The sequence below is a fragment of the Lithobates pipiens genome, unplaced genomic scaffold (assembly GCF_037356315.1).
Source record: "Lithobates pipiens isolate NorthernLeopardFrog02 unplaced genomic scaffold, aLitPip1_a1.2 Scaffold_10, whole genome shotgun sequence".
Classification (NCBI taxonomy): domain Eukaryota; kingdom Metazoa; phylum Chordata; class Amphibia; order Anura; family Ranidae; genus Lithobates; species Lithobates pipiens.
In genome coordinates this window covers 35,984,511-36,011,514 of record NW_027507686.1, presented here as the reverse complement: position 1 = coordinate 36,011,514, position 27,004 = coordinate 35,984,511, and the positions used below count along the sequence as shown (strand labels likewise).

Genomic DNA, 27,004 nt, shown 5'->3' with positions numbered 1-27,004 from the left:
GGAGCTTGTCTAGTGGACTTCTTTCTTACTTTCCGATTCATTTCACATTTTTTTAGCGCTACATTTTTCTTCTTCCATCATTATATGAATTTTGTCACATTCCTATGTAGCTGCTGTATGTAATTGTATTATTTCTTTCACTGTATTATAGAGCAGTAATTACCACTTCTCTTTTTTCAACAAGTAACCTCTACCAGGATGCTGTGATGCAGCCCCAACTGTGGCGCGGGGCTGCTGCTTTTGGCACTGAAAATTAACCCAGAGCCACACTCAGGATTACTTTTACACTGTCCCTTTACATTTTTATCACTTTTATTTCCATTACAAGGGATGTTTACATTCCTTGTAATAGAAATAAGGATGATAGGTCCTCTTTATGGAGAGATCTGGTGTAAAAAAAAAAAAAAAAAAAAAGAGCCCAAATCTCTTCTTTACCTTTAAAAGCAAAAGGTCAAAAAAAGGGGGGTGCATTTTCTGGAGCAGAAGTGGTTTAAAAAAAATAAATAAAATGACTAAATAAAATAAAATCACAATAAAACGCCATAAAGGAAACATATTTTATTTAAAACAGGTATATGAGAATACATACCTCAGTATGAAGACACTGTACAAAATAAATCAGTTCTATTCCTAGGAAGCACCTTAAAGGATATCTAAAGCCAATTCTGAAAATATAATATAACATATCGCATTCTGCCAAAATCCACTTTTTGTTTGCTACGGGTTTCCTTTAAATTGCATCTAAGCCCAAAAAAATATATCAAAATGGGACCACTGTGAGACAAAGGATTCCTGAAAAACTGGGTAATAGCGTGGCCCACGGGATGATGGGACACTGGCAAACAAAAGCCCAGGATAACCCTTCCCATGACCAGCATACGTTTTACAGTATAGCAATGGCAGTCTATAAGAGCGGTGGGGACCTGTGTCTCTCAATGGACTCAAGAGAAATGGATTTTATTATGAGTACAAATCTCCTAATGTCTCTCTCTTCCATTGAAAGACACAGGATTCTCGAATGACTGTGGCATCCAAAATCCCTCCAACAGAGGGTTGAGGAGACACATCCTCCACTCTATACCACGAGCAAAGTTAAAGCATGCTGGTCATAGGTGAGGTTATACCCGGAGCTGGCCTACAGTTGTCCAGTTCTCCTATAGGCAGCACTATACTCCAGTTGTTAAAGAATCTCGTGTCCCACAGTGGAGAAAAATCTTTGCACTTAATGAAGTTGTAACATTTAGTAGACATCCATCAGTGTATCTGTCCTTGATTTACATAATTTTAATACCAAGATCATTCAGCAATATGAAAAATGAAAGCCCAATCTATCAGTTTTTTTTTTTTTTACGCAGAGTTCCACCCAAAAATGGAACTTCCTGTTTAAGTGAAGGTGACCCCCTGACATGCCACATTTGGCATGTCATTGTTTTGGGGGGAGAACGGATCCCCTCCCCGCCTTTTTTTTTTTAAGAGGTATCCAGCTCCCACTTCCTCCCGGGGCGCCGCAAGTTCACATCTCCCCAATCATCTGGGACATGTCACAGGTCACAAATGTTTGCCCGGCCAGTCACAGTGTGGTTCACGCATGCGGGTACCCACAATGACAAAGGCGGCGCTGCAGAGAGGAGTGGGGCTTTTTTTTTTTTTTCGCCGGCATCGCTGAACTGTGGGACAGCTGAATGTCCGATTAATAAAAGTCAGCAGGCTACACTTTTTGTAGCTGCTGACTTTTATATGGGTGGAGCTACGCTTTAAGTTCTAGATAGTGGAGAAGAGCTGGAACTTCCAAGAAACTTTTATTGAAGAAGATCTGATCCTGCTAGGAACTGTTTCTTTGACACCAGGATGAACAAAAAATAAATCAGAATAACAAAACAGGAAACTACCAGAGACGCTCATCCCCCCACTGGAGAGATTTACCATTATGGTCTGTCCCTGCGACACTGTCAACAGGAAATTTAGAAAATGACAGTTAGCAGCTCTCTGCTCCGGGAGCTGTGGGCACCCAGCAATCGGCGCCATTTGATCACTCAGTTCTCAGTGTAGAGGCGCTGGGGGACATATGCAGCATCGGACCGATGCTGCATCCACCTAGGCAAGTATGAATCAAAAAAACCCCATACATATTTTAAAATTCTGAAAAAATGTTTTATGAAGTTGAGCTTTAAAGATGTTCTATTTCATTCTAACAATCTGCTTTTGGAGACAGAAAGAGGGAGAATCTGATTGGCTACTGTGTACAAGAACACTGGTTGCCACTTTGTATACAACTGCTTGGGCTGTGGGTGCCATATTTAAAGTGGGACTTCACCCTAAACAGGAAGTTCCACTTTTATGAATCTTCCCTAACATTATTGGAGGTTTATTTTTTTTAGGATTGGGAGTGGGCACCTAGTTTTGGCAGGTACCCACTCTCACTGGAGTTGCCTGGATTATTCCAACGCAAGTTCTGCCAACCACCCCATCCCCCTGCCACAGCGCAACTCGTGCATGTACAGTGTGAAGCCGTAAGGAATCACAGCTGTCTTCCCACACTAAACATGCCAGCACCGAGGACCCAAAGACGGGCAAAGAACTGGCCAGGCAAGAATGGTGCTAGATCCATGGACAGGCAAGTGTCCTTATATTTAAAGTCAGCAGCTACAGTATTTGTAGCTTCTGGCTTTTTTTTTTTTTAAACAGACTGAAGAGACTCTTTAACATACAAATATTGAATCTGAGATGCTTGGATAAGCCATAACTAGATACCAATATACATATCACAAGTATTTATCACTCAAGCAAAAGGATATAAATAATTTCACTGCAAACATTCAAAATAATTAAAAGCACTATGCTTGCAAAGAGCATAAAAATATAAAATGAAATGGAGTAAAGGTAAACTGTGCACTAGACCCGTAGAATCTGCAATGAATGGTTACCCACCATTCTGTTGCCGACTGTCTACTACAATACAATCAACAGGCGAAAAACAATAAACCAAAACTGCCATGTGAGCAGGAATCATTTTTTGGTTATGAGAGTAAACATCAAGATAATTAACCAACCAGTAAGGCCCCTTTCACATGGGCAGACTGGTTATTTAGGCAGACCCGATAGGACCAGCCATTGACCACTATGGAGCGGTGGGTGTAAACAGACATCTGATCCTAGCCGCTAAAAACAGACGGATGTGGGGGGTCCAACCTCCATTCATATGGTGGATCGGATTGATGACAATTAGATGCAAAGTGGACAGGTTGTCTGTTTATATCCGGCCTTCCATAGAGGAAAGTGGGCTGTGTCCGCTCTGCTACACAAACTTATTATCATCCAAGAGATTCTCTGCTGACCAGGCTGGTCCACTGCCAGAGCACGCCCGTGTGAAAAGGCCCCAAGTGCTCTGAGTATACCAGTTCCTTTCTTAGGTAGAGCTGCCTGGAATGTGGTTTTCATTGCATCTTCATTCAGTATGTGTCAAGCGCACCATGAAAAGTTGCTGAAGAAGGACAACTTGAACCTTCTTCAGACAACTGCACTGGAAGCGAGACAAGCACTTCAGCTCCTTACATTTATTAAAGAAGTGCATGGATTATTTTACAAGCAGCTCCAAACTCTACAGCATTCTTCTAGGGGGCCAGATCTTCGACACCCTGGACCCCCACAAAATGACCAGCATCATTCATGCCAGAAGTGGAGCTTTGCTGGATGAGAGACCTGCCCAACACCACACTCAGGATGCCTTTTGGCCAAAAAAAATCATTTTCTACATTCCTCAAATTTAGCCTCACGTTGACATGGAGCCTGACCGTTCCTGGCTTCATGGCCAATCTTCACCAACCCCTATTCAATGGCCTTACTGGTCACTGAGACATTCTGAGTAGATGGTAGAATAGCAGTTGGCAGCGTTAACCCATTTCATTTGGGAAACAAGTCTAAAATAAAATGAGACTATAACAGAAAAAAAAAAAAGGAACCAACAACGTATTTCTGGCCAATAAAACATAAAAGTTTGACTCTTGTGGTCTTTGCACTTAGGCAGGACTTTTAATAGTTAAAAAGAGGAAAACCACAAGTCTCCCCTGCCATGTCATACAGGAGCAGCCAGTCCCTAGGGTCTGGTTTGATGACACAAGGTCACCAGCAAGTGGTTTTGCTGATGGCAAGAAAATGACAATGACACAAGAAGATGACAATGACACAAGGTCATCAGCAAGTGCTTTCGCTGATGGCAAGAAGCAGCTTTTCAAGTCAACAGAAGGAACACCGCTGGGATCAGTAAACAGACAGCCTTTTGTTGAAAGTACCATTTCTTTTTATCAGTTTGTTAAAAATCAAACTAAACACTCAAATAAAGGGAATAAATAATAATATAACCTACAAACTTAACCTTGATTGTATAATATTACAAAAAAGGCAAAACAATATATACGTACACATATACTAAATAAATTCAATCCTACATCACTTAAGTAAAATAAATAAAACAGGAAAAGGAAATAAGCGCAATAAAATTTGTATTATATGACCTGTATGAATAAGATTCCTTAACGCTAAACTCTAGTCCACTTACAAAAAAAAAAAAAAAAAAATGGAATTTAGGGTTGGGTTGCACAACTCCCCATATATTCAGGGTTTCTCAACCAGGGTTCCTTCAGCAATTTCTGCCTCTCAGAAGTTCCCACTATTTTTTTTATTAGCAATCTGTAAGGGGGAATTCTTCCCAGTGACCTCAAGCGAAAAGGGCATTTTTTCCCCACTAACCATCACACCAATGTAGCATGTGTTGTAGATATCGTAACTTTTAGAACTTTTAGGGTTCTTTGAGACTGGAGAGACATTTCAAGGGTTCCTCTGTGCTGAAAAGGCAGAGTTAGGGCAGCCATAGACAGTTTAAATCTCAGCTGGTTCAGCAGGAACCAGCTGAGATTGGAACTGTGTGGGCAGGCTGAATGTACCAAGTCAATCGATCAACTCAGGTACAACCAGACTGCCACATTCACTAGCAATAATCAGAAAATGGCTCAGCAGGAGTTAGCACCATCTCTGTGTTGATGGGGAATCATGGTAATTTCTTTCCTGCAACCCGTGGTTGTAGGAAAGAAATTTGCAGTCTCTGGCCTGCCCCAGGCTGGTCTAGGGATTTGTAAGATTAATTTCCTCATCCCACTGTTCTGCAGGATTCCTCCAGTCTTGACAAGTCCCACAAAGCAGATGTTATCACATACAATTGCAGGATGATCGACCGGTGCTGGTCCTGCATTGTATGTGATGAGGTAGAGGGCCCTGTGCATAGCCCAGAATGGGAGCAAAGAAGAGCCTTGGTTACCACAGGGCAGAGGAAAAGGCCAAATATTGGTCTAATCAATCAAAGGCTGGCCATACACAAGTCATTTTCTTTCGTTCAACCTGCTGGTTGAATGATAGAAAAGGACTCTATTCCCCCATCCACACACTTGATGTGTATGGAGAAATTCCCTCCCGCCATGCCTTTGTATTCTGACAGGGGGGAGACTTCCCTTCCATCAAAACACACTTATCAGTACCACTGGCACTGATTGAGAACATTTTCCAACAGGCTGGTAGTACACAAGTTGATCGAAAGATTGACTTGTGTACAACCAGCGTTCCCATATACGGGTCAAAATTCAACCAATCCTTGCTGAACCAGATGAATTTCAATCCATCTATGGCTGGCTTAAAATATTCCCCCAGACTAGTGGTCTCCAAACTGCAGCCCTTTGTTTGCCTCTATCTTACCCTTGGGACACCAATTCCTCCAACTGATACCAATGATGAGGCACCATTCCTCTCACTCACATCATTAATGGGGCACTATTCCTCCCATTTACACCAACCATGGGGCACTATTCCTCCCACTGACAACCATGGGGCACTATTCCTCCCATTGACACCAACAACGGTTCACAATTCCTCCTGTTAAAACCAATGATAGGGTAATGTTTACTCCCACTGATGCCGGGACATGTTCTACTGCCATGGCCACAGTCCATCCCCCCTAAAGCCTGAACAAAATTAAACATTATTTAAAAAGTTTGGAGACTCCTGCCCTAGACCAAAGAAAAAAAAAAAATCGGATAATGAATATTCGGGCAGGCCCCAATTTTTTTTTTTTTTACGTTCACTATAAGGCTGGATTCAAACCTATGCAGTTTTAGTGCTTTTTGCATATTTGCACTACAGTCCATTTAATATGGTTTCCTATGGAACATGTTCTGTAGTGCAAATCTGCCAAAAGCACTAAAAATGCATAGGTGTGAAACCAGCCTTAAGCAGAGTTCAGTTATAAATAAAAAAACTTTTTTACTTTTGCATTTTTAACTGTCTGCACATATTACTAGTTTGTTTGTTCCTCTCGAATGCACAGAAGCCCCCAAATTGGAGTGCACTAGGTATACAAATTATGAGCTATGATCATGGCTCTGGCACATCCTGTGTGCCTCATAATGCCCTGTGTAGCAGCCATACTTAGGGAGAATTGCAGCATTGCATTATGGGTCACTTCTCATCGGGGTCCCCTGCCATGCACTTGAGATATGCATATACCAGCTATATGTTCATAGTGCCTGCAATATCTGAAGATTGCATACTATGTCAGGCTATCTAATCTGACAGACTGCCTTGAAATAGCTTGTGAGCCTAGCTGATGATGTGTATGGGATGGCAGGAGAGTGCTTCAGGTAAGAACCTGTATATCAGGGACTGGTGTTGGTGTTATACACTTGTACTTTCTGCCAGTCAAAGCAGAAATGTCAGCTTAGCACCAGGCATTAAAGTTAAACTAAACCAAACTAAAGAAAATGTGGACAGGTGGGACTTTTAAGATAGAAAATAACCTATTGGTCTCCCGGGTTATAAACTCTTCTCCCCGGTTGCCAGTGTTTGTGTACACTGAGCCAGCATACATTTGTGATAGGACTCCGTGCCGTGATGATGTGACTCTCATGCACATCTGTACGAACCGGCCAACCAAACAGCTGAGATGTCTGGACCAGAAGAGAAGATGGCAGTGGCCATGATTGATGGGATGGCTGACAGCGCAGTGCTGGAGGGGATCACTAGACAGGTAAGTCTTCCATAATGTTCTAAAGTGCTGTGCATTATAGCACATTACGGATAAGACTCCATTCACATTTGCATGACTTTGGGTTGCAACTTTGACTCAGAGCGACTTGAGCCAATGATGATGACAACTGTTGCACAACTATTGGGAGTATAACATTCAGGTGCAACTTTTGAGGGTTTACATTGCAGTCTATGTCAATGACGAAAATCGGACTAAAGTATTACAAGAAAATGTTTTCAAGGCGCACATATTTGAACAGTCAATTAAAAAATTATGGGTTGCAGTTTGTAATGCGATTTTAGTGTCCAAAGTCCAAGTGTGAAAGGAGCCTAAAAAAGTTCCCGGGGCCCAATGTTAGCATTTTTATTTTATTTTTTTAAGCAGTTTAAGGCCCTCACAGTGGCTTTCTCCTGCCTGATCTCAGGGGTCAAAACTAAAACTTTTTTTTTTATTTTTTATTAAAGCGGGACTGTACTGGGGAAAAAAATATTAAAAAAGCCAGCAGCTATAAATACTACAGCTGCTGACTTTTAATAAATGGACACTCACCTGTCCTGGGTTCCAGCGATGCCGAGGCCGATCGATCGCTCGGCCCTCGGCTGCTGCCGCCACCATTCTAGGTGAGGGAATCAGGAAGTGAAGCGAATCGGCTTCACTTTCCGGTTCCCTACTGCGCGTTCGCGAGTCGCGTAGCGCAATAGGAATTGTTCGGCCTGTCTCTGGGACCCGTGTGTGTCCCAGCAGACAGCGCGGCAGGACAGGAAGAGGCATAGACTCGGGAGTCTATGCCCGGAAGTGGGTGTAAATACCTGTCTTTGACAGGTATCTCCACCCCCCTCCCCCCTGAAAGGTGCCAATTGTGACACCGGAGGGGGGGGGGGGGGGTTCCGATCAGCGGAAGTTCCACTTTAGAGTGGAACCCCGCTTTAACATTCTGCAAAAGCTTCCTTAGCAGAGTCTGTAGGGCCCATTCACACTTTGCATTCATGTGCACTGGTTTAAGTCAGCCCATTCAAATGAATGGGTTGCCAATGCACTATGACAGATGAAATAAAAAATAAAAACACCCAGTGTTCTGTCCAACAAAATGCAACGCACAGTAGTGCGATATTGTGATGCGCTGCAATGCATGTGCATTGGGGGGTCTCTTGGTTTAGTGCGTTTGGAGTGCTATTGAAGATAAATGATACAGCATGCCACTAAGGCATGCATTAACACACTGCACTGGAGGGGTGGGAATGGACCCAGAGTTTCAAGTTATGCAGTGCTTTTGTTATACGACAGATTTTTGATTATCTGGTATCATCAGAGATTTAGAGCATTAGAAATGAACATCCACGACTGATTCTATATACAAGTTGGTCCACTGAAAGCAAGTCTGTAGCTAAATGCTTGGCCCCTACATGCTGATCCAACTTTTTTTTTTGCACAAGAGCTGCATGTATACCACACAGGCAACCATCTTGTGAAATTAAAAGTTGACAGCCTATTAATGCCTTGTGATCGCAGAGATTGCATGTTTAGAAACATTAGTTTGCTGCACCAAATGGCTGCCAACACAAAGAGCAGCAAAATGTACTTTTGTTAGGATGTCACTATTGCTCTTTGGAATGTTGCAGGAAATAATGTCCTTGTGTCAAGCAAAGAGGATTTTGCCACGATTCTCTTCATAGTGCTGAGTCATCTCTTCCATGTTCTTGTCCGCATCGATCACCTGTGAAAAGAGAAGTGGATCTTTACTCTCTCCATGTACTCTGTCATCTCACCCCTACATCCAAATCATATCTAAGATGGTTTCTTTTATCGTATACTGTGCGGCACTATTACTACTTCCAGCCCAAGCCAATTCTGGCACTCCTCTCATGTAAAAAAAAAAAATTTTGCTAGAAAACCCTAGACCAGTGATGGTGAACCTTGGCACCCCAGATGTTTTGGAACTACATTTCCTGTGATGCTCATGCACGCTGCAGTGTAGATGAGTATCCTTGGAATTGTAGTTCCAAAACATCTGGAGTGCCAAGGTCCGCCATCACTGCCCTAGACCCTAGGGAATAAAATGGCTGTCTTGCAACTTATGTCACACGGTATTTGCGCAACAATTTTTCAAACGTGATTTTTGTGGAAAGAAAAATGGTTTCACAAATAAAAAAAACCCCACAAAACAGTAAACTTAGCAACATTTTTTGTATAATGTGAAAGATGACGTTACGCCAAGTAAATAGGTAACCAACATGTCGCTCATTAAAATCACGCACACTCGTGGAATTATTACAATTCAACCCCCTTCTTGACCCGGAGATAATCATGTCACACTATTTTGCAATATGTAGCAATGCTGTGATATCTCAAATCCAAATGATTTGCATATGAAAGAATACAGTGATTTTTTTTCAAATTGTGATATTTTATATTCCATACAAATTATATTTTTAACAGCATTGACAATGGTAGACTATATTTTGGCTGGGAAAGTATACCCTGACCAATCATATCCCCGCACACACGAACAGGATAAATTAGGCGAAGCCTACAGTCATAAAAATGTTCCTCAACCCAACTGTGAACAGCCACATTAAAATTGACCATTTTCTACTGCATGGGTTTCATAATCAGGACCAAACATATACAGTAACTTTAAAAAGGTATGGGAAGCAAATGAGACTGGTATGAGACTGGGCTGGATCTCCGAAATATTTTTAAAAACCAAAAATCTCAGCAATTTTAAACCTGAAAGTAAAGTTGACAAAATCAGCCAGATGTGTCCAACGACATGTCTAAGCCCCTGTACACACCGTTGGACATTCTGCCAACCAAATCCATTGGATTTTGTCCGACAGATTGTGTCCAAAACTGTTGCATACACACAGCCGGACCAAGTTGTCGGAAAATCCGATCATTCAGAACGCGATGACGTAATTTCGTTACGATGGGACTACGTTCAGGTTAGTAGCCAATAGCTTTGATGTAGGAATTTGATCTGAGCATGCGTGGCACTTGGTCCGATCAAAATTCTCTACACATGATCGGAGTATGTCCGATCCAACCAGTTGGTCGGAAAATATTTCCAACATGTTGGAAAATTGGGTCCGACGGATATTCCAACGGAATCAGTCCGATGCATACCACACACAGTCGGATTATCCGATGACACGGTCCGATAGGACACATTCCGATGGATTCTCCGACCATGTGTACAAGGGCTAACACTGTTGGTAACTGGACCTCCATTACATTATTGATTGCCAAAAAATAAATAAAATGAAAATCTCAATAGCTGAAGCTACCATGTATAAAAAATTCAACCGATCTTTTTTTCCTAGCTACCCATATGCAAGGTGAAACCAAGGTGTTGATATCCTTTGAAGCCATACTAATACACAATAGGACTGGTGAGGATGATGTTGACGAACAGTATATGGGATATATAGGGCAATCCACTGGGGCCTCTAAAAAAGAACCCCTGCTCTGATATCAGTATGCACCTTACAGAAGAAAAGCCCTTTCAAACTTGCTCTTCTTTTAAGCTGAATAAATGGAGATATATCAGTAATTGGAGCAATAAAGCACTCGTCTACAATACTTACCAGGACCTGAGCTGGCACAGGAAAAGAGGTCTGCTTAATGAGCCACTCTTCATAAAGACTGTGAATGGCATACAGATATTCCTGCAAAATAAAAATGAGATGTTTTGTACTTGGGGCACAGAGTCAGCAGTTATATTGTTCACATCCATATTTAATAACAAGTGTCATGACAAGGCCTCTCGTCTTAACATCCTACTATTCACCTCAGTGACCAAACAATGCCTGTGCTGACCCCTCGCCAAGTTTTCTGCTGATCCTCATTAGCTCCTTGCTTGCCAGTTCCTTATAAACTGGCACGGCAAATGTCAGACTGGTGCTGTAATTGCACTTCTACTACCTGCTCTATTACTCTTCTCTATAAAGTGAATGACCCTATTCATTCAAGGCAGTGCTCTTTGAGATAAGTGAACCATTAACCACTGCGGTAATAAGTGATGGCTCTCCAAAAACCTTGAATAACCGCTGTATTTATTCGACACCTTTTACAATGAAGGCTTTTCTCTGTACCTTAAATATTGAGCATTTTATAAAAGGTTAAAACTGATGGACTGGAAATGCTATAGACAGAAAAAACATACATACAAGCATAATGGCAGCCAAAGCAGTAGCATGTATGAACAAAATATTGTGGACACCGGACCATCACACCCACATAAGTTGTACACCTGACCAACCACACATATATGAATTGTTGAACACCTGACCATTATACCCTACTTGAATTGTTGGGACACCTGACATTCATGCTTGCATACATTGTTGGACACCAGTCCATAATACCTATACGAGTTGTTGAACACCTGACCTTTGTATCTACACAAGTTGTTGGGACACTTGACAAATTGCACCTATATAAGTTGTTGGGCATCCTAACAGAGTTATAACAGAGTTTGTTCTTCCTTTGTGGCTCATCAAAGTCTGGTACCGATGTCAGATGAGAAGACCTGGCTCATAATCATTGTTCGAAAGTATTCAAAGACATACTCCCAAAATCTTGTGGAAAGCGTTACCAGAAGACGAGCTATAAAGAAGGAACCAACTTTTTTTATAATGTCCATGGTTTAGTGGAAGAGGATGTCCAACAAATCATATAGGTGTGAATGTTGGGTGGCCTAACGATCCATGTAGGTGAGCTTCGTACCTGCATGGGTTGTTGGGCCACTCCACAATCACACCTACAGTATACGAGTTGTTGGACATCCTTTTTCACAAAACCATGGGCATTATAACAGAGTTGGTCTCGCCTTAGTGGATCGTCTTCTGGAAAGTCTTTCCACGAGATTTTGGGAGTATGTCTTTGAATACTTTGTAACAATGATTATGAGCCGGGTCTTCTCATCTGTCATCGGTACCAGACTTTGATGAGCCACAAAGACATACTCCAAAAATCTTGTGGAAAGCATTACCAGAAGAAGAGCCATAAAGGAGGAACCAACTCTTTTATAATGCCCATGGTTTCGTGGAAGAGGATGTCCAACAACTCATATAGGTGTGAATGTCGGGTGGCCTAACGATCCATGTAGGTGAGCTTCGTACCTGCATGGGTTGTTGGGCCACTCCACAATCACACCTACAGTATACGAGTTGTTGGACATCCTTTTTCACAAAACCATGGACATTATAACAGAGTTGGTCTCGCCTTACTGGATCGTCTTCTGGAAAGTCTTTCCACGAGATTTTGGGAGTATGTCTGTGGGACTTTATGCCCATTTAGGTAAAAGAACATTTGTAAGTTCTGGTACTGATTTCAGATGAGAAGACCTGGTTCATAATCAGTGTTACAAATTATTCTAAGCGGATCAGTGTGGATGAAGTCAGGGCTCTGTGCAGGCCACTTAAGTTCCTCCACACCAAACTCATCCAACTGCGTCTTTACGTAGTTATTTATTTTAGACAGGGGCACAGTCATGATGGAGCAGAAGAGGGCCTTCCTCAAACGTTTGGCATAAAGCTTGTCTAAAATCTCTTTGTATGTCCTAGCATTAACAGTACCTTTCACTAGAAACATTTGAACCAATAATTTGGAGTGGTGTCTCCATATGTTTCGGCGTATAAATAGGTGTAATAGTCAAATGGTAAACATTTGGCCATTCAGTGTACATGCGTCTCTTCTAACGCAATCATCCTCCCGTACTTGAAGGAACCTAAATAGGTTTTTTTTTTTGCCACTTCCAAGGTCTGCCACCCTCCTCCACCATTGGTGAAACTGTGAAAGATTTTATGCCTTTCTACCCTTTAGACCTCATAGACATAAGTATTGTTTAATCTTCCTTGGTGGTCTTTGGTCTGAGAGGCTTCCAATCCAGTAAGCATTTACAAAACACTTAACAAGCTTTAGTCTGCTTTACTAAATAGCCCTTAAAAGTTCAAGTTTCCAAAATAATAAATGAACTTTTTTTGCAGGTAAAAATATGCATTATTATTTATTTTTGTTAGGGACCTGTAAAGCATTGCATCCATGATCAGAAGATCTAGCGCAATGAACTACCTAGAGAGATTAATAGCTGGTACACTTGTAACATGTTACACCCTGAATATGGATGCAGCATGTTACAAAAGGTGAACTAATCCTTTAAGCCACCCTTTATTCGCACTTTTGTAAAAGGTGAATACAGGTATTTAGGAGGACCTATTGTTAATCTTTCTAACCAATATTTGTGTCCAGAAGTCATTCATGCCTGATGAATGAATGAATGAATGATGAACAGGCTAAATTTGGCGGCATAAGTTTATTTGACAAGATCTTTAGGACTCGCTTGTCTACTTAATAATGTAACTTTTTTTTTTCAAAGACATAGAAGGCTTTTAACCACTTCAATACCGGGAACTTTCCTCCCTTCCTGCCCAAGCCGATTTTCAGCTTTCAGTGCTGTTGCTTTTTAAAAGGACAATTGCGCGGTCATACAACACTGGACCCAAACTACATTTTCATAATTTTGTTCCTACAAATAGAGCTTTCTTTTGGTGGTATTTGACCACCTCTGGGGTTTTTATTGTTTGCTAAACAAATAAAAAATGATCAACATTTTTTAAAAAGTTTTTTCTTCATTTGTTATAAAATTTTGTAAAAATAAGTATGTTTTCTCCTTCACTGATAAGGTGGCACTGATGATGGAAACTTATGAGCATTGATGGGTACTTATGGGTGGCACTATGGGCATCGCTGTAAAGGAGGCACTGGCAAGCATTACTAATGGGCACTGATTGGCATCCCTGGTGGCCATGGGTGGCATACCTTGTGGTCATCAGTGGTGGGCAAAAAATAAAATAAAAAAAATTAGCATGGCAATAAAAACGGTATACTAGTTTAACCACTTCCCGCCATGCCTATAGCAAAATGACAGCAGGGTGGTGGTTCCCGGGGGGGGGGCTACGCTGATAGTCAATCCTATCAGGAGAGTAGCCAATCGGTTCTCCTCTACTCGCGTCCGTCAGACGTGAGTAAGGAAAAGCCGATACATGGCTCTTCTTGTTTCAGTTGTGATTGGACATGGCTGATCACATGGTAAATAGTCTCCGTCAGAGACTCTTTACTGAGACCAGTGTATCAGACTGACACGCCACACCACCGATCAATTTGCGCCGGCCGTTATCTTGAAAGAAGTCATGCGATGTCCAGTCAGGATAACAGAACCACCGCCCTGCTGTCATTTTGCTATAGGCCGGGCGGGAAGTGGTTAAACTAGTATACGGATTTATTATTACCATGCTCTTATATATATAGGCTAACAGGACAAAAATCTTTTTTTTTAAATTTAGTTTAGTAGATTGATCAATCTTTAAAATCTTTTGTTGCACATGGTATTGCATTGTGACAGCTGTGGCCTGTCTGCTTTAGCTATCATTGTGACAGTTGAAGCAGGTTTGTTCCTGTTGATCACCACATTTGGGTGTTATCAGGAACCACGCAGATATCCTAATAATTAGTATAGACACGTGGCTTTCTGTGACTGCGCAGACCTAGAAGCATGCTCAGCTACACTCAGCTACACTCAGCTAGGGGTTGATTTACTAAAACTGAAGTGCGCAAAATCGGGTGCAGCTCTGCATAGAAACCAATCGGCTTCCATTTTTAATTGAGCAAGCTGAAATTATATGCCGATTGGCTATCGTGCACAGCTGCACCAGATTTTGCAATCTCCAGTTTTAGTAAAATCAACCCCACAGTTCTACAACATAACATATATAAAATGATTATCTGCACAGGAATATAGATTTGGCCATCCTTCATAAAATACTGGGTGCCTGGCTGTCATGCTGATCTGCTGGTTTTAACAATTCCTGAGCCACTGGCCTGGAATATACAAATAAGCAGCTCTGCCTCCATTGACTGCATGCACATTGCAGGTCACTGGTTTAGAAAATACTGAACTCAGATTATCAGCATAACGGCCAGGCAACTAGCATTTCCAAAAGGCATTTTGCTTTGCAGAGGTTTCCCTAAGGAACTCTTCAGACCTCTGCTTTGTTGTGTTCTGCTATAGCACATACACTGCACAACACACATGCCGCAGATGTGCTTGGACCATTTCCATGGCTTGGCAGTCCTTTAAAAAATAATTTAACCCCTTGGTGCTGGCACCATCCCGGCCCTTTAAGGGGTTTCAGATGCCTGGATTTATGATCATGTGACCACCGTAATAGGCTTTCCGTTAACTGCCATTAACTGTGCCGGGGGACCGCGCTCTCAGCACAGCTGTGTTTACAGTGTGCCATGTGAAAATGCAGCCACACGGTGCCAAGGCCCACCGCATATTTGTGTGCCATCGATGCCAAGTTAAAAAAAATGGTTAGTCTTAATACAACACAGAAATGTCAACTGTTAACATACATGCAATAATGCACTTTATAGTGTAAAGGGGCTCTTAATGTTTCTTTAAAACCTGATAAAGGGTAAGCCAAATGTACATAGTTTTATCAACATGTGTTAAAGTGGTTGTAAGTCAGAAGGTGCCTTCTATGCATTAAGTTAAAAAAAAAAAAAAAACTGTGTGCAGCAGCCCCCCCCCCAAATACTTACCTGAGCCCCATCTCTCTCCAGCGACATCCATGAGTGCCTTGGCTGTCCGGGACTCTCCTCCTGATTGGCCGAGACACAGCAGCAGAGCTAATGCTCCTGTCAATCAAAGTGAGTAAGCCAATCAGGGGAGAGATGGGGTGGGGCCAAAACAGGGCTCAGTGTCTGAATGGACACAAGGAGCTGTGACTTGCTCCAGGTACCCCCATAGTAAGCCACTTGCTGTGGGGGCACTCAATAAGAGGGAGGGGCCAGGAGAGCTGAAGAGGTACCCGAGACAAGGAGGATCGGGGCTGCTCTGTGCAAAACCACTGCAAGGGCAGGCAAGTATGTTTATTATTTTTAGAGAAGAAAAAAAAAATAGACTTTACAAATCACTTTAAAGTTTTAAAAACCTTTTCAAGTTCAGTTTGTAATCCATATGGGGCAGTACAGAAAGCCGTCCATAGAGGGATCACAATTTTGCCAGTTCAACAGAAACCAGCCTGAAAATCCATCTATGGGCAAGCTGATTGTACCGAAGTTGATCTATCGATTGACTGCAGTACAAGCCAGTCTTGTTTTTTTTTCTGTTTGATGGCTTCCGGCGCCTATAGCCACCAGCAGTGATCCTTATATTCTAACAACAACAATGGGAGGTTTCCTAGCCATCAGAATACAACAGCACACAGAGGGATCCCCACACCGACACTATCTGTGGTGATGAGGGGAAATCGAGCAATTTTCTTTCCTTCAACCTATGGCTGAAGGAAAGAAAATTGCAAAATGTATGGCCTGCCACCACGGAGGGGGTGGGGAGACTGTCCCTACCTACTGGGAGAACATTTTCTATTGCTAACGGCTATAACAGCTGCTAGCAATAATCACATGTAAAATCCGGAAGGCTGGTTGTACCCAAGTTGATCGATCGGTTAACTTAGGCGCAGCCAGCCTGCCCATACATGGTTCGAATTTCAGCTGGTTCAGCAGGAACCGGCTAAGATTCGAACCATCTATGGCCATCTTCAGGCTTTGCTTTCTGCTGACTGATTCAAAACAGTAAGTGCCCTTTAACTGAATAGCAGGCTATAGATTTTTATGTTCGGAGCAGACTCCCATTTTTCATTTGATTGGTTGTGACTTTCTGCTCCGTCACCTGAACATAGTAAAAGGTCAGCATAGACAGATGCTTATAGGAAGACAAGCTAGCGGAAATCTTTAACCAATCATAAGGTCTTACCAGCGGTATCACCCGCTCCTCTTCTCGGCACCTCATTTTTAACCTTTCATAACAGGTTTCTGGAGACGTCCGCAGATACACTGTTGGGGGAAAACACATGTGCTTTATTAATTATTTATAGCTGTGAGCCGTCACATTGTACGGCAGTGAGCAATGAGCGTGTATTTACTCACAGAGATCCTCCCAATGGACTGCTACCCCAGCTGCATAGGAAACACAAAATCAATATTCTATACTGGCAGCAGCAACCTGCTCGGTGCAGGACAGGTCTACAGCTAGCTGCGGCTGCTTAAAGAGAACCCGTCTTCCACTATTTAAATGTGTCGGCTCTCTACTTAACCACTTTCAGACCGGACCATTTTGCTGGCTTAAGACCAGACCACTTTTTGCGATTCAGCACTGCGACGCTTTAACTGACAATTGCGCGGTCATGCGACGTGGCTCCCAAACAAAATTGACGTCCTTTTTTCCCCACAAATAGAGCTTTCTTTTGGTGGTATTTGATCACCTCTGCGGTTTTTATTTTGTGCGCTATAAACAAAAATAGAGCAACAATTTTGAAAAAAAAAAAAAACGCATTTTTTACTTTTTGTTATAATAAATATCTCCCAAAAATATATATAAAAAACACGTTTTTTTTTTCTCAGTTTAGGCCGATACGTATTCTTCTACATAATTTGGTTAAAAAAAAAAAAAAAAAAAAAAAAAAAAATCGCAATAAATGATTATTGATTGGTTTGCGCAAAATTTATAGCATTTACAAAATAGGGGATAGTTTTATGGCATTTTTATTAATATATTTTTTTTTTTTTACTAGTAATGGCGGCGATCAGCCATTTTTTTTTTTTTTTTGTGACTGCGACATTATGGCGGACACATCGGACATTTTTGAGACCATTGTCATTTATACAGCAATCAGTGCTATACAAATGTAAATGACACTGGCAATGTAAGGGTTAACCAGGGGGTGGCAGTGTAGGGGTTAAGTGTTCCTAGGGGTTACTAACTGTAGGGGGCTGGGCTTTGTGTTAGTGAACACTGATCTCTGCTCCAATCACATGGAGCAGAGATCAGCGTCACTTGTTGCTAGGCAGAACAGGGAGATGCTTTTTTTTTCAACAGCATCTCCCCGTTCAGTCCCGACCGGCACCGATCCAGTCCGGTCTCCAGCGGTGGAAGCTCTGCAGAGGACACAGCCAACAACGGCTGGAAAATTAATGGGAAGTGATGTCACCCATAGAGTTATTATGGGGCTTCCATTGTCCGCTGTGTCCTCTGCACTCGCCTCCACAGTGAAGCCACGGCTGACAGCTCAGCAAAGAATCAGGTCAGATCACCTTTAAAAACCAAATCAATATATATGCTTTTTGCGATTTTTATTACCAGAAATATGTAGAAGAATACACATCGGCCTAATTTGAGGGGAAAAAAAGCCTTTTTAAAAAAAAAAAAAATTGGGGCTATTTATTACGTCAAAAAGTATAAAATAGTTTTTTTTTTATCAAAATTGTCTTTCTTTATTTGTTTATAGCACAAAAAATAAAAACCGCAGAGATGATCAAATAGCAACAAAAGAAATCTCTATTTGTGGGAAAAAAAGGATGTCAATTTTGTTTGGGTACACCGTGTAATTGTCAGTTAAAGCGGCGCAATGCAGTACCACAAAAAATGGCCTGGTCATTAAGCAGCCAGTTCTTCCGGGGCTGAAGTGGTTAATTATAGAGAGATGAGGGGAAGCAGGGGAAGAACCCATTTATACAGCTTTCACGACCCCTCCCGATGCTCGTAAAAGTGATCCAGCGGCTAATCAGCTACTCGGATAACTTTTACAGGTTAGGGAATCACCAGCTGAAATTTTTAATATGGAGGTTATGACCCACAGCTGCAGGATTGGCTTCCGGTATAACCACTTGAACACAATGACATGTACGTGATTGTGCGTCAAGTGGGTAAAAATGCAGTGCACAGTATATGCATTGTGGTGCGTTTGGCTCTTCTGTACAACATGTTGCGGTGACATTCACAAAGACTGCCAAATAGAGCAGGTGTATTGCTATGTAAGGTGGTAAGGCATGTAATGTGCGTTTTTAGTGTGCGTTGCCACAGCACACAAGTGTGGGCCCTAAATATCAAACTAGAGTAACCTGACAATACCGGTCACACGAGGATTCTTATCCTTCGCTCTGTAAATTGAGCCTCAGCGATGATTTGATTTTCTTTGTCGCACTCTCGGTTGTTCTGGTGATATATGCATGCCGGAGATTGACAGGTGGTGTGACATCTGCCAATGCTCCAAAGGGTCTCCATGCCTCCGGGGGCCCGCCGCAATCTTTTCTCTCATCCAGCTGATGGATGAACGTGGAACGCACTCCGTGAAATGCTCAGTTCCTCTAAAGCCTCCATACAGGCAGAATAGATCACAAGTCATGCTTTTATACTAAGCAGAGCGGGCAGCCAAGAGATTTGGTAGGATGACATTCTTTAATGCAGAAGCGGTAATAAGACCCAAAACCAAAAATGTAATATATTGCAGTTTACCAATCAGATATGGTGGCTGCATTCGTTTTTTTTTTAAATCTGTTTTCACTTGGTGATCTGACCAGTAACATACCTCCTGTATTAGGGTGCCCCACTTTGGCTGAAGGAGCACAGGGGGCAACCTTTGAACAGCAGCATTGTCAGTCTGGGGGGAGGGGAGTGTTGGATGTACTAGTAGATTTAGATACACTAACAAACTGAAACCAAACTCCATCTAATACCTAAAGTATAACTAGAGGCAAAACTTTTTTTTAAGTTTTGGATAGAGTGATGATGGACTGGCACCACTGTCACTTTTTTTTTTTGCTGTCTGTGGCCCCATTAGGGAGATTATCATTGAAAGTGAAACTGAACGTAAAAAATAAAAGATAAAAATAACCAAGTTCGGGTTGTCCCCAGAAAAGTAATAGAAGGGAAATCTTCCAATGGGGACACTAGTTCTAGTGACTTGGAGGTCTCCAAGAGATTCCCTTAGTTTGTAGGGATTTCCTGACTTCCTGTATTGGCTAGGGGACAGGAAGCGAAGGCAAATCTCCGCAATGGGACACAGATGGCAGACTCTATCCAAAATTAAAAAAAAAAAAAAAAAAAAAAAAAAAAGTTTTGCCTATAGTACTTTCGTTTACAGCACACAGTTTTGTTCCTTTTGGGATAAAGATTTGACATAAATAAAAGCTGATCATTTTTAGCACCCCTGCCGGCAGTTAATGCTTTTTCTTTTGAAAAAAAAAGAAAAAAAAAAAAACAACTTACTGGGCGGATCACCAGATGAAAATAAAAGAAAGCAAGCCTAATAAAGAAAATGAATGCAGCCATCACATCTAAGAATTGTTAAGCTGCCATATAATAAATATTAGAGATGCACCGAAATTTTGGCAGCTGAAAATGCTTTTTTTTTTTCTTTGTTTTCGCCATTTTGCCAATAGAGAAATAGGTGGCTCCGTACACAATGTTTATTTTTCCTTGGTCAATGAGCCAATGTGAAGACATACATAGAATTAGAAGGGATGCATTTTTTTTGTACTAAAAAGGTGCTAATGAGTTAAAATTATATTTAAATTCATGATAATAATTAAAAAGTCAAATATAATACAATTATATATAATACTATATATATAAAATTTCCATTCGGTGAGCCTCCAATATTTGCTTTTGGGTTTAATACCGTTTTAATAATGAAGACTAATAAAGTTACTGAAGGGTCCACTTTAAGGATGATGACTTCCAACTGCATTAAAACAAAACGAAACTATCAACTTTAACCAATTTAATCCGTATACTATTAGGATTAGTAAATAGACAGAAAGGTTTATTTACTAATTTAACCTTTTTTTTTAATTCAGTTGCTTTCTGGTGTCTGGCCTAGGCCAAGATGATGTCATACATCCCAGGAGTCTTCATGGCAATCTTTTTCCTTCATCTGGAAGAGAGGAGGGGTCATCCCAGCCAAGCACACCCTCCTGCCTGCGTTCTGTCAGAATAGCGAACCAGTCAGATTAGTGAACAGAAGTGACGTTCCATCACCTGTACATGCGCGTTCCACCGCTACCAGGTTTACTAATCCGACAGAACACCTGCAGTCAGAAGAAGCGGCGGCGGACATCTTCCACTCAGCTAAGTCTTGAATTTCCGAGTAATTTTACCAATAAAGTGAACTATATATATATATATATATATATATATATATATATATATATATATATATATATATATATATATATATATATATATATATATATATATCAACATCTGTGATGCTGTTTGAAGGTTTAATTTTGAAAGCCTGAGGCTGGGTTTACACTTGTCTGGAGCGGCTGACAGCAGGGGTTCGGTGTGTCCCTGTTCTCCGTTTATAAGAGGATTAAGGCCCAAATTTTTGCCTGAAACTGAGCCAAAGACGCAAAGGACCCTTGTGCGGTGCGCTCCACAGCAGCCCCGAAGATGTGTGAACCGGCTCCATTAAGCGGCAGTCACAATCTCTTGTCATGCAAATTTGATGCGGAGAAGCCCACATCCAATTCGCACTAGTGAGAACCCAGCCTAAAGGTTTAGCAGTGCAGGGTGTACCAACATGGCCTCCGCCACCTTGGCGTCTAACTTCTTTCAAAATGTAACATCAAAACAGCATCACCGATGTCAATATGCTAGATTTATTTATATATATGTTCAGTTTATTGCTAAAATTACTCTGAAATTCAAGACGTAGCTGGGTGTAGTAAGATGTCTGCTGACACCTTCTGACTGCAGGTGTTCTGTCAGATTAGAAAACCTGGTAGCGGTGGAACATGCATGAGCAGCCGAAGGAACGTCCCTTCTGTTTGCTATCTGGACAGAACACCTGTGTTCCGTCAGATTAGGCGACCTGTCAAAACTTGTAATGGAAACGATGTTCCGTCATGGCCATCTTGGTACACCCTGCACGCAGCCGCAGTAAGCCTAGAGTCTGAAGTCAGCAAACGGACATCTTTTTACACCCACCCAAGTCTTGCATTTTACACTTATTTTTACCACTGAGCTGAGTTTATATAGTGAAATACAGTATTTTAAGATCTGCGACACTGTGTTGATGGTGAATTTTAAAAGCAGCAGTCTTCTGTCAGTTCAGCAAACGTGGGAGATCAGCAGGCTTCCCGCTGCTTTTAAAATTCAACATCACAACAGTCCAGACAGAGTAATTGTTATTCAAAGTGTGAGAGCACCGAAGGCTGAAAATTGGCCTGGTCACGAGGGGGGGTTTAAGTGCCCAGTTGTCAAGTGGTTAAAAATGAATTAAAATGGCATCTTCAGTTGATGGTGCTCAGATACAGGTAAGTCCCGCTTTAGGGGCAAACAATGGCCAGTTTACTGTTTCTACAGCAAATCGTTCCTGCTGATAACCAATGGTCTAATAAAAAAAAAAGGGTTCCTGCTCCAAGGGCTTGACACAATGAAAACCACACACCTCAATCATATTTGCACTCCTAGAAATACAGAAAATGGAGAATTTCAGGACTTACCTATGAGGTCTACAGAGAGGTCAATGTTCTTTATGATCCAGTTAAACCACTCCGTTAATACCACATAATCCACTTCAGGCATCTTCCCACTGCAGAATACACACAGGGCAAACCAGTTAATGGAGATGTCAGTGTGAGATGTCTCCGTCACACCGGGGATTACATTTCACCAAAAAGGCCGTGTTATCAGAGCGCCGGAGACTGACAGCCAATGTATCACAGCCGCAGCCTTCTACACTCTCTGGGGCCCTCGGAAAAGCAGAGAAATGAGATTTGAGATTACTGGAACAGGAAGGGACAGGCTTCGAAAGACACAAATACAAGATGGCCTGCTGGCTGTCCCTTAAAACACACAAAAATAGGATTGGCTACACATGCACTCTGTTGGAGTAGTAAAGTGTTAGAACCCCTGTTTGTTTTTATTTCTGTTTGTGTTACCACTAGGGTGATTCGCCCTCAGTATACCACGGTGACCTTTGTCACCAAGACTGTTCAACACGTTCCTCACCTTATAAACAAAAAGTGTCAGCAGTTACAAATCCTGTACTGTAGCTAGTGACTTTTAATATTAGGACGCACACCTGTCCAAGGATCCATCGCCATCCTCACCTGAGCCGGTTCTGTGGCCATCTTCGGGTACAGTTACTGGGCTGATAACTTTGGGAAGCTGTGACCGCTTGTAGCTTCTCACTGTGCATGACTGAGCTGCACTGCACTTTGTGAATGGTCCTGTAGCTTTTTGGCACATGTGACCCGTCTCAGGGTGGTAACAAACTTCTACCTGGATTGCTGCAGGGATCCAATCAAAGTGGGAGCGGGTACATGTCAAAATCAGGTACCCCCCCAAAAAAGTGCCAAAAATTAAAGAGGCGGGAGGCAGACAAGCAGAACTTTCCCTTTTGGGTGAAGTTCCATTTTAATGGTAGGCGTGGGGGGTAAATCCTCCAATGGGGAACTCTTGGACAGCTAAGAGGGGAATTAAGCAAGCCATGGACAGTTTGAATCTTGGCCGGTTCAGCAGGAACAGACTGAGATTCGAACCATGTATGGGTAGGTTGAATGTACCCATGGTTAGTGGTCACATTTAGTATAGGGGGAGGGGGCGGGGGGATTTGGGTTAGCAATAGCGGGTCCCTGCCATCTAGGAGGGAAGGGAGTGGGTTTTTTATTGAGGGGTGGTGGGATCATGTGGGGGAGGTTTCAATGTTGATGGAGATTTTTGTGATGCTTTTATACCTATCCTGCATTAAACTGGTATGAGGAGATAACACCTGGGTGTGCACAATTTTTTGGTTTATTTCTTGTGTCATTATGCATTATGTGAGCACACCCTACCACTATATATGGAGGTACCCTAATGTTTAGGTATAAATCAGGCTCCCAGTTTGTTTTTCTTTTTGCATATTCTTGGTCAGCTCCCTGCCTCTTGGTCAGTACCCTTCCCCAGATCTGTGCCTCCATACAATCCTGTCTCCGAAGTCTACAGACAATTCCTTGGACTTCATGGCTTGGTTTGTGCTCTGACATGCACTGTTAAAGTAGTTGTAAACCCTTACAAACCACTTTGACCTACAGGTAAGCCTAGATTAAGGCTTACCTGTAGGTCCAAGAAATATCTCCTAAACCTATACAGTTTAGGAGATATTTACCCGAAGACAGCCACCGCTCTTTACGGCGCATGAGCCGTAGACAGCGGCGCGCAGGCGCACTGGGCAGGCCACATATCGCGGCGATATGCCGCAAGTGTCGGCTCCTGTGCGCATGCGCGGGAGTGACGTCATCGCGGCTCCGGCGAATCACATCGCCTGAGCCGCGAGCCCTGGAAGTCGCTCCGGGATCCATGGCAGCGGCAAAGAGGAAGACGGAGGACCGCTTCAGGGGCTTTGTTCTCAGGTAAGTTATACATAATGAGCTAGTATGCATAGCATACTAGCTCATTATGCCTTTGCCTTGCAGGGTGTGTTTTTTTTTTTCCCTTTACTTCCTCTTTAACTGTGGGACCTTTATATAGACAGGTGTGTGCCATTCCAAATCATGTCCAATCTACTGAATTTACCACAGGTGGACTCCAAGTTGTAGAAACATCTCAAGGATGATCAGTGGAAACAAGATGCACTTGAGCTCCATTTTGAGTGTCCTGGCAAAGGCTGTGAATACTTATGTACATGGGATGTTTTTTATTTTATTTTTTTAATTAATTAATTTGCAAAGATTCAAACTAATTTCTTTTACGTTGTCATTATGGAGTATTGTTTGTAGAATTTTGAGGAAAATACTGAATTTAATCCATTTTGGAATAAGGCTGTAACATAACAGGGTCCAATGTTGAGTTGGCCCACCCTTTGCAGCTATAACAGCTTCAACTCTTCTGGGAAGGCTGTCTACACGGTTTAGAAGTGTGTCTATGGGAATGTCTGACCATTCTTCCAGAAGCGTATTTGTGAGGTCAGGCACTGATGTTGGATGAGAGTGCACAGTCTATTTGCATTTAGTAAATCAGCCCCTGTGTATTACTGGAGTCAGTTCCTCATTGCTGCAGAGAACTTGGCAGGTGGCTTACCAGTAATCGTCACTTTTCATAAAAGGGAAGTCCCAAAAATGACATTTATATTACACAGACAGAAAAGAGCCCCAGTTTGATTCCACTTCTATTTTACACTCACTACTTCAACCTCAATTCACAACAAAGTAACTCTACAATTTTATAAAGTGTTATGTAAATCTGAACAATGTACTTCTCTTATTTGTTCCCATTTGGTCTGTTAGATATAACATTGAACAGGTTTTGTTATATATCTTTTCAAAAAGTGCTACAAAACAAAACAAAACGTTGATCCTGCCACAAAGAGCAGACAACGGTGACTGACAGTCACCAGCGTTCTGCTCACGGAGCTCTGAGAACCGAGTGATCAGCGGTGTGTGATCGCTCGGTTCTCAGTCTTAGAGCTAGCAGGGAACTGATGCAGCATCCACCTAGGTAAGTATGATTCTAAAATAAAAATAAAAAATTCCCATACTTCTGTTAACCTCTTCCTGCTGATGTGACACATTTATGTGGCCTCTCAGGCTTTAACGCGAGAGGTTGTATATATGCAGCCCTATGTAATAACTTTTCTGTGCCGAGCGCACACACCTTGCATGCTCCCAGGCAGAGTCACCCATGGTAGCGGAAAGCTCCAGATGCTTACTTGTCAACCATGTGACAGCCAATCACAGCAGTCACATGACCTGAATGAGCCTTAAAGGGCCAGGAGGTGGTGTCGGGAAGGGGGTTAAAATCCCTTCAATGTACATTGGATTCCTGAGAAGGGGAGCGTTTCTTTCCCTCAACTAAAGTGGTGTTACTCTTTAAAGTGGAGGTCCACCCTAAATTTTAAAAAATACATTAACATTCCACAAAAAAAAAAAAAAAAAAGTCTTACCAGAAATGCCTGTTGCTAGGCAGTCTTCCTAATCTGCCTCTTCCTATTCCACGGTGCTGCTCCTTCACTGCTTCCTCTTCGGCGAGCTGCCCCATTGTCTTATGGGACATGTGTGTGTCCTACAAAACCACAGGGCCATTCACAAAGCACCACGCAACTCGGCACAAGGCTCCACTGCCCCTGTTTCCCTTAGTTAGGATGGTGGGCCGGCACCAAATCGGGGGGGGGTTACATTGCGGGCTCGCTGGACAGGTAAGTACCCTTATTAAAAAAGTCAGCAGCTCCAGTATTTGTAGTTGCAGCCTTTTAAAAAAAAAAAAAAAAAAACGCCGGACCTCCGTTAAGAACCTATCGACACTCGCAGCAGATCGCACCCCTAGTGCGTTTTGAACACAAAACAGGAAACGCGTATGCAACACGCTTTTTCCAGCAAGGCGTTCTGCTGTGAACTGGCCCTAAAGGCATTCAATGGTTTATACAGATTTTTTTTTTTTTTATTCCCCAAATGGCAATTTGAAAAAACTTTTATAAAAAAATAAGCAAAGATCCCTTTTAATTCTATACGCAGCCTATCCAGACATTTCTTCCCATAAAATCTCATGCTGCAGAGAGCACATGTAAGAAGAAATCTTGTTTCCGTGTATCATTTCTGGTCACTAATCACTTTTTGGATGCAAAGCAACCCGAAATAGATTATTAAATGGTGGATTTAAGCTGGCAGGGGCTCCGATCCCGGGAACCTGTGTGCTGCCAGATGGTGGCCTATCTAGAAGAGACAGAACTCTGCCTTTACAGAAACTATGATGAGAATGGCCGGAATTTCCCATGTAAAGGTTATGACGCACAAACTGAAACCGTTGTTATTAATAACTAACAGAAATAAGAAAGTAACCCTTCATCTCCAATTAAAGAGACACGACGGTCAAAATTATTTCCCTATTTACAACTCTGCCGGCCGGCACCATCTTGTGTGTTTTTTTTTTTTTTTTTTTTTGTTCAGCGGTCTTTGGTTCTGTTAGGGTCCATGCTGTATGGATTTTGAACCCAGAGGGCTCATTCACACACACACATGAGATAACAAAATCTACACAGGACTTTGTGGGCCAAAATATACTGCACAAAAAAACTCATTTAATGATCTTGAACGACGGGGCCTCAC

At 42.1% G+C, this 27,004-nt stretch overlaps 1 protein-coding gene across 1 annotated transcript in view; it reads right to left on the bottom strand.

Annotated features, from left to right (window-relative positions):
- Positions 1-543: 543 nt before the first annotated feature.
- Positions 544-27,004, bottom strand: part of TK2 (thymidine kinase 2) — a 53,255-nt gene continuing 26,794 nt past the window's right edge. The window contains exons 7-10 of the mRNA XM_077454212.1: positions 22,424-22,512; positions 16,890-16,969; positions 10,654-10,734; positions 544-8,783 (exon numbers count right to left, since the gene is read on the bottom strand). Of these exons, the coding sequence (XP_077310338.1) occupies positions 8,706-8,783; positions 10,654-10,734; positions 16,890-16,969; positions 22,424-22,512 (328 nt within the window). The 3' untranslated portion in view covers positions 544-8,705. The remainder of the gene's footprint in view (positions 8,784-10,653; positions 10,735-16,889; positions 16,970-22,423; positions 22,513-27,004) is intronic.